At 41.9% G+C, this 8,691-nt stretch overlaps 1 protein-coding gene across 4 annotated transcripts in view; it reads left to right on the top strand.

The window, feature by feature from the left end:
• Positions 1-8,691, top strand: part of SAMD12 (sterile alpha motif domain containing 12) — a 347,492-nt gene that overhangs the window by 241,304 nt on the left and 97,497 nt on the right. For 2 of the 4 annotated variants that reach the window (XM_005885853.2, XM_014533045.1), the window contains exon 5: positions 723-821. The exons of the other annotated variants lie outside the window; for them this stretch is intronic. In XM_005885853.2, the coding sequence (XP_005885915.1) occupies positions 723-821 (99 nt within the window). The remainder of the gene's footprint in view (positions 1-722; positions 822-8,691) is intronic. 4 annotated transcript variants of the gene reach the window in all.

Below are 8,691 nucleotides of genomic sequence, written 5' to 3'. Positions count from 1 at the left end.
ATATAATATTATATATTTTTGTAACATATATAATATATATATAATCACACACACATATACACACACATTTTCATTCTCCAATTTGACACAGTGGAGCAGGTTGCTGTTACTGAGAAATTGAAGCACCAGGTGTGATTAAATAAGATCACACATTTCATTCTCCCTTTAATTTCCCATCACTTTTCAGCAGCTGAATCCATGTGCGATCCGCCCCATCCTCACCCCAGGGGGCCAGCCAGCCCCGTGAATTCTTGGTGTGCCCAGCAGAGCGGGAGCAGGCTGTTTCCACAGTACACAACCCTGCTGGGCCGTTGTGAGTCCAATCTGTTTTTGCCTCCAAATTATTCAGGATTGTTAGGTCTGGTTTATGAATCCATTCATCTCCCTAGAGAGTGAGACTCTTACATCATTGATGCCCAAGTTCAACCACAAGGAGTTTCCAAGCATAGAGAAGAACGGAGTCCCAGATAAAGAAACACTTAGGTGTTGTCTTCATAGCCTTTCTCTCGGCCCCTCCTCTTGTTTCTCCTGCAGCTGCGTCATCTCTTTCCCCACGTACCCTGCTCCTTTGCTTCTGGGACTGGGAGTTGGAAATGGCATTGACACAGTTCCTGTGAAAGCATGTCCTAAGAAGCTACATTCTTGATGTCATTAAAAAATGAAATTGAGATAAGGGGCCTTTCTCAGATGAAGGTTCAGTGTGTCTGTCCCCTGTTGTTTAGCAGCAGGCAGTTCAGGAGCAACAAGAATAAAGCGGCATCTCTGCGTTGAGAAGCAAGTGGTCACGTGCATACCCAGCGTGGCAATAAGTACCATCACAGGTGAGTCCCTGGAGAGAGGGAGGAGAGGATGTCCCTTCCCAGCTGCGTGTGCTCTTCCTTTGCAACCAGAGTCCAATGACTGTGACCAGTAATGGGCCAACTGTGCAGCAGGGTGTAGGTTAATTCATTCCACACATACCGATTGAATGCCTGCGTGCCAGGGGCTGTCCTCAGCAGCGCTGAACCAACACCTTCACTGCTCTGCTGATGCTTGTCCACTCTTCAGGGTCTGTCTGACCTCTGCTTACTTCTCAGTTCACCCCCAGGGTGCACTATGAACAGCCAGTCAGGTAGAGTGACTAGCAGTCCCATGAGTATCATGCTTCTCCTTGAGTCTGTTCATTCTGGCCCATGTGCATGGGGAGGCTGGACTCTTTCTACCCCTTCGCCCGCCTAACTTCCAGCCAAACGTCAGGTCTCATTTCCTCCAGGTACTTCCTCTGGTCTCACCCTGCCTCTGGGCTCACCTGAGACATGCCTTCTTGTCTTTCATCCCCACTTTCACTTTTCAAGGTTAAAGATTGTGTCTTATTCATTAAAGTCCACATTCTGCCTAACACATAGTGGGCACTCAAAAAAAATATTTGTTGAATTATCCGTTGAATTCATTTATATCCTTGTGTAAGATTCATAGGCAATCATCTTCCCTCCATGTAATTTTTACAAGACCCACACGATAGTTCTTAAATAGAAAGTAGAGAGATTGTGACATTTGCAATCTTGCTCACCCAAATTGTAGTGAGAATTAACACCCCCATGTCTTTCTTAGGGAAGTCACCTCCTCTCTCTGGTATGTTTTTTAATAAGCATGGAACCCCTTGGCAAAACTAAATTGGAACTGTTAGAAATATTAGGTGGTTCTTTATTGGAACCAGTTCTGGAGAATTACCATGCCTATGCTTTCCTTACTGAGTACAAATTAAAATTTATTTTAAAATAAATAGCAGATTTATAAGTATAAAAAATAGACATGCATACAGCTAAAAGTTTGAAGGCACTGAGTGGGAAGATTAAGGGTTTCTCTTTTTCCAAAATGTTCTTTAATATTTTATAATTTATTTCTTATGGAAAAGTATCAGAAAGAAAAACAAGAATCCTATTGAAAGAAGCTCATATTGAGAGGTTTTTGCTTTACTTGTATGAGCTCAAGTGTAGCAATCAAAGATGTTCTCTGAGCAAACAAATATCTTGGCAATGCTGTTGCATTGTGTGGAATATTTTTTTAATCTCAGGCTTTTTATCAACAAGATGTTTATTCTTTCATTCAACAAAGAAATATTAAATATCTGCTATGTGTCAGGCAGTCTAACATGCACTCATTTTCTCCGTATTAATAATGTTGATTCACAATGTATGCATGCATCAAATCATCATGTTATACACCTTAAACATACACAATGTTGTATGTCAACTATCTATTATATAAAAAGCCTGTGGTCATCACACCATCATGCCGTAATGACCAGTCAGCAAGAGGCTGTGTGCGTGGGGTGGGCGGGGACTTGATTCTGGAGGACTTGACCAGAGGCACGGGTGCGTTTCTGCATTCCGCTAGGGCGGCAGGTGGGTTTCTGGGTCCTGCCTCCCGCGGCAGCGGCAGTGGTGGTAGCCATGGGACTCTTTCTGGGTCCCACCGAGCCGCAGGACTCTGGGTCCTGCCGAGCCGCAGGACTCTGGGTCCTGGGTCTTGCGCAATTTCGTGTGCTGGGCCCCTAGTACCTTAATAAAGCTAGGACAAAAGTAAAAATGCAAATTTTTATAGCACTCACTTCCCAAAGCTCTTTCCTCTACATTAGAACTATTATCTCTCACAATTCTATAAAGAAGGATATATGAGTTAGTCCAAGAAACTCTAGCTGCTGTAACAAATATGTTCCTAAAAATTGGTGGCTTAGGTTCTGTCTTACGTAACATTCCTAGGTAGTGGTTACACAAAGCCACACGTGTGATAAAATCCAATAGAAATACACACACATCCTTATAAAACAGATGGATTGTGACAAAATCAGTTTCCTAGTTTTAATATTGTACTGTAGTTACACAAGATGTTAGCATTGGGGGATGCTGGGCGAAATGCACACAGGGATCTCCCCGAACATTTTTCTGTAACGTCTTCTGAATCTATAATTATTGATGTGTGTGTGTGTGTGTGTGTGTGTGTGTGTGTGTGTGTGTGTGTTGCATCAAACAATAGAAATTTATTATTTCACAGTTCTAGAGGCCAGAAATGTCAAATTAGTTTCCCTGGGCTGAAATCAAAGAACTACACTCTTTCCAGAGGCTTTAGGGGAGAATCTGCTCCTTGTCTCTTCTAGCTTCTGGTGTCAGCCAGCATGCCTTGGCTTGTGGTTGCATCAATCCAATATCTGCCTGCATGATCCCATTGCCTTCTTCTCTTCTGTCTGTGTCAAATTCCCCTCTGCTTCCCTCCATTGAGTACACTTGTGATACATATAGGGTCCTCCTAGATAATTCAGGATATTATGATCTTATCATATAAGCCTATCTTAAGATCTTTAACTTAATCTCACCTGCAGAGTCTCTTTTTAAAAAAGGAAGAAAGCTGATAAATTTTATATCATCATGTTTCCATTGGCAACAGAGTTCCATTATCCTACTTTAAAAATCTTATTTAGATTTTATTGTATTCTATTGAATTTATGAATTTAAAAGTGTAATAGATACAGAGGCAAAAATGGTACAGGTGTCCAACCAACATCTGTTCCTGCCACTTAGTTTTAACTTAATAGGACGTGTCAGAGGTAGGATGTAGACATTTAAAGATGTTTGGTATTATATTTTCTTTTACATTTATTTCAGCAAGATTAAAGACAAAACTTTACTTATTAGGAACCTTCATCTTTACAGTCTTTCAAGGAAAGATTCAGAATTATTCATTCACATGGGATTCCTTCTTTTCTCTCTTCCTCACACTCTCTTTCTCCCTCCCTCCCTTTATGTATATATCGGATAGCAGTCAAAAAACAATAAGCTACATTGGAACCTAGATAATTACTAGTTATCAGGAGTGGAAATCTTTATAAACTTGAGCATTTGTTGTTCCCATCAAATCATATAAACCAGGAGTGACTATTTCAAACTTAGGGGGAAGTGCAATGAATGAGGTCATAGGAGGTGTTTTGCTCAAAGTATGTAAGCTGACCTCTGTGCTTCACCCCTGTCCCAGCCCCCACCTCTGCCTGGAGAAACCATATTGCTCTTTGAAATCACTTCTTCTATATCCTGTCTACTATCCCAAATGGTTCCAATATAACATGCTTTCCATAGAAAAAGAGAACGAGTTATCCACTAATTTCTATGTACTTCTTGATAAACATTGGCACTTTCGGGTTGCCAGTAGAGCCACTGAGGGAGGTGCCTGCAGGAAAGGAGGAGAAAAGATTGGCAGCTCTCACATTTACATCTTGGACGAATTTCATAACCATCACCTCAGCTGTTGTTTTGTGCTTGGCCAAGTGGAGAAATGTAAGTGAAGAAAAGCCAGAGTACCTTCTCTCAATTTATAAATGAGCAAATTACCAGCAGATTATCTAATTTCGCTCCCTGCTGCTCTCACACCTGTGTGCCATCAGTGTTTTGAACTAATATGTCAATGCAGGGGCATGAAGTGCTTTCTGAGCTACATGGATTTCTAGCTTGGGTGTGTGAATGCTTATGGTAGAAAATATCTTCCTTAAATCCCACAGCAGGCATGTGACAGGGAGAGAATCTCTTAACTACCTTCATCGATGGTTTTGTACCAGTGGCTCTGGATAAAGGGAAAATTGCAATTTTGAGATCTGTATGACATAACCTACTCTTAGTGGTTGCAAATTCAAAATTTTTCTTTCTATGATTGCCTCCCATCAATTTGGTTCAGTTATCTTAAGAAAGAATAGGATTTCTTAGCGGGAATATGGGAATACTGTTTTTTATTTAATACCAAACTAAGGTAACTAAGTTTCCCTGTGCCTATTCTGTGTGCCATCTGTGAGTTGAGTCTAGAAATAACAGGTTTGAAGTTAGCCCAGCCTTTGAACCTAGTTCTGATTTTTATTAGGTGTGTCACCTTGGACATGTCATTTAACTTTTCTGAACCTCAATTTCCCCCAATTATGAACTTTAGGTAAAATTGTTACCATAAAGGTTCTTGTAGTAGATCCAATATTTTTTAAAAATAGAGCATGTTCTGCATGGATATTTATTTTAAAATAGTTTAATAGAAGCTGAAAATAAGAAGTGAAGCTCTCAGACAACACCCTGCATGTAATAAGTGCTCTGCCATTGTCATCATTGTTGTCATTATTTCCTCCTCCTCCTTTTACCTCTTCTTCTCCTGCATCATCATCATCATCATCATCATTATGATAATTATCTCCAGGGGAAGGGAGTTAGGCTTGGTAGACCAGTGGGAAGAGGAAAACTTTGGAGCCAAGTCAACTGTATCAGTCAGATCCCTGGCAGGAAATAGATATAACACTCAAAAGGGGTGATTTGGAGGAGAATTTAGTAAAGAAATGACTGTATTTACAACATCATGGTCAAACAGTAGGCTAAGAAAAGAATTAGCATACTGCCCCCTCCAAGTTAGAAAAAAGACAGGAAGGAAAACAATTATCAATCCTAGGCCTGAAGCGGCAAGAGTGAATCATTACAAGAACTTGGAAGGAGAGTCATGTGTTAAGAGTCACTGACAAGGGCTGTGACCTTGGGTCAAGGGATGTAGCCTAGACAGTCTGCACTGAGGGAGGCTGGGGCAATAAATACCCTGACCTCACTCTCCTCCCAACACCCAGTCTTTTTTAAAAATATATTTTTATTGATTTCAGAGAGGATGGAAGAGGGAGAGAGAGATTGAAACATCAATGACGAGAGAGAATTATTGATCGGCTACCTCCTGCATGCCTCCTACTGGAGATCGAGCCCGAAACCCGGGCATGTGCCCTGACCAGGAATCAAACCGTGACCTCCTGGTTCATAGGTCAGCACTCAACCACTGTGCCACACCAGCCAGGCACCAACCCCCAGTCTTCCCAGCACTTCCCATTAAGAACCCTGCCCAACAGGAAGCTAGAGGGCAAGTTGTTCCGAGTCAGTCCATAAACATCATTGTCTAGGAGTACAGAGCATGATGGGGAGGGTACAGAGCAAAACTAGAGAAATTAACAGTTAACTGCCACACGTCCAAAACCGAAACCATCCCCACAAGCCACGATATTTTGAATTTAATTTAAAAAATAAATTTGCAATGAATATTATAAAAAATAAATATATTACCATTCGGGTGTTCTTGAATATTTTTAGTTGAAAATTCTCACACACAAAAATTTTTTTTAAAGTTGGTCAGGGCTGCCACTTAGAGAAAACTTTTTTTTATAAACGCATGTGGCATGTGGGGAAGGTCTGCCCTTTGCGTCTTCAGATGCTTGTGGCATACAGTGGGTTAACAGAATATATTCAGCACACACAACCCGGCTTTGAAGCCGCTTGTAACTTTAAACAAGTTGTTTAATTTAATTTTTCTGGGCCTCGGGTTGCTTGCTGTAAAACAAGGGTAATAATAACGGTTATCAGGTAACTGTAAGCATAAACTAAGATGATATCTGTGAAATGCCTAGCAGAGTAGCAATTAGTGTTCTCTAGCCTCTACCCCAGCTGGTGACAGCCCACTCCACTGGCGGCCGCTTTACAGCCATGAGTTCCCTAGGAGCAGGGACTCTCCTGGTGTGGTCCATAGACCATGTGCTTTAGAGGCACCTGGGGTCCCTTTAAATAGGCAGGTTCACAGCCCCCCACCCCAGTCCAGCTACATCATGAGCAGAAGGGTGGGAATCTTCCCCCAAGAGATTTTCATGCGCAATAAAGTTTGGGAACCACCATCCTGGAAGTCCGTATTTCTAATTGATGCCCACTTGGGTGAAATACAGGTGAGATTTATCTGTGCGTGGCAGCCATTAGGTTCAGTTACAGCCCATCAGCTCTGTGAAGAGGGGCTGTTGGACCAGGACACTAATGGTCTGTCGTGTGGTGTTAGGCCACGCTGATTCTCCATTTTGCTGGCTTTATTAACACCTAAGGAACAATGTTCCCAGGCTTTTAATTAAAAATTCTCTAACATCCAGACTCTGATCATTTTCTAGGTTGGATATGGGCTTGGTGAGTAGCTGGAATTTACACCCCTTCCAGAGAAAACTTAATAAGCAGAGCAGAAGCTGTTAAAGGGAATAAAGCTTTTTGAAAGCGTTGTAGATGAGAATAGGTCAATTTTGAGTATAAACAGAAGGAGGTCGAAACTTAGAATAAGATCAGAGGATGGGGGTCCTTGCTTTAATTTAGTAAGGAAAGGTCTGAGAAAATTCAGTGGCGGTCTGGGACTGACTTTGGGCTCATGATTTGGGTCTTAAAGTTGTTAGGATAGATTGGCTGCAATAAACAGAGACTTGAAATAGCAGAGCTTAGACCAAAGAGAATTCTCTTTGCTTTTCATGTAAAATCGCAAAGGTAGGAAGAGCAGGGCTAGGGTGGTGGCCCACGTCCTCATGCTCCAGAATGGAACCCAGTCAGTTGTCACATCCATGCTCCGAACCACAGGAAGAAGGGAAGAAGGGAAGACGGTGCAGAGAGTATGGAGCAGTGAACTTTCAGAGAAGGTTCAGAATCTGCCACACAGCTCACTTGATCACATCACTTTGGCCAAAACTGATTCTCATGGCCACGCCAAACTGCCAGGGAGCCTTGGAAATGGAATGACAGCGAAATATCCTGTAAAGTGGGTGATATGTTGAGGGCAGCTAGAAGTCACTGCCGTAGGTTCAGCATCCTGAGAAACTGGTTCCTTCTTTTCCCAGTAGAATGGTTATCAGTCAGGAACCCACAAACCATCCCAGGTATATTTAGAAGAGGGAACTTCGTAGATGGAATTGGCAGCACAGGTGAAAGAAGAGTTGACTATTCAAAGTGCAAAAGTGAGGCAACTCGGAGTATAGCAAGAGGAGGAATTCTAGCTTCCCTGGAGCAAGAGAAACAGGAGGAAGCAGAGCTTAGTGGTCAGGGTTGCCTGGCGGAACGTGGAACCCCCGTGGGCTCTCCTGGGGAAGATGCAGCCATTGTCCAAGATGCCACAGGAATCAGAATGATAGAGGAAGAAAGATACTGGCCTTTCCCTTTTTCTGCCCCTCATCTGCCTTTAATACAGCAGTTCTCAACCTGTGGGTCGCGACCCTTTGGGGGTGGAATGACCCTTTCACAGGGGTCGCCTAAGACCATGGAAAACACATATTGAATATATAATTACATATTGTTTTGTGATTAATCACTATGCTTTAATTATGTTCAATTTGTAACAATGAAAATACATCCTCCATATCAGATATTTACATTACGATTCATAACAGTAGCAAAATTACAGTTATGAAGTAGCAACAAAAGTAATTTTATGGTTGGGGGTCACCACAACATGAAGAACTGTATTAAAGGGTCGCGGCATTAGGAAGGTTGAGAACCACTGCTCTAGTGCCTCACATTAGCTGGAACTACCTGGAAGCCAGAGGGCAAGGGATTCTGGAAAATGTAGTTCTGTGTAAACAGAGAAGCCAAATAGAATAAAGCATGGATCTGAAATCAAACAAGGGAACTGGAGTAGCTCCCAAACCCAAATTCTAGACCAGGATAAATTACTAATGATTGAAACATTGCTAGGCAGTATTTCTGGATGAAGCTGAAAAATTTGCAAGACAAAAGAGGGTCCTTCTGTTGAAAGCTAGGACTCAAATTAATTCATGTACATCATTGTTCACAGCAGTATTATTCACAATAGCCAAAAAGTAGAAACAACCCAGATGTGCATCAACAGATGAATGGATAAATAAAA

The sequence above is a fragment of the Myotis brandtii genome, unplaced genomic scaffold (assembly GCF_000412655.1).
Source record: "Myotis brandtii unplaced genomic scaffold, ASM41265v1 scaffold931, whole genome shotgun sequence".
NCBI lineage: Eukaryota > Metazoa > Chordata > Mammalia > Chiroptera > Vespertilionidae > Myotis > Myotis brandtii.
This window is presented reverse-complemented; position numbering and strand designations above follow the sequence as displayed.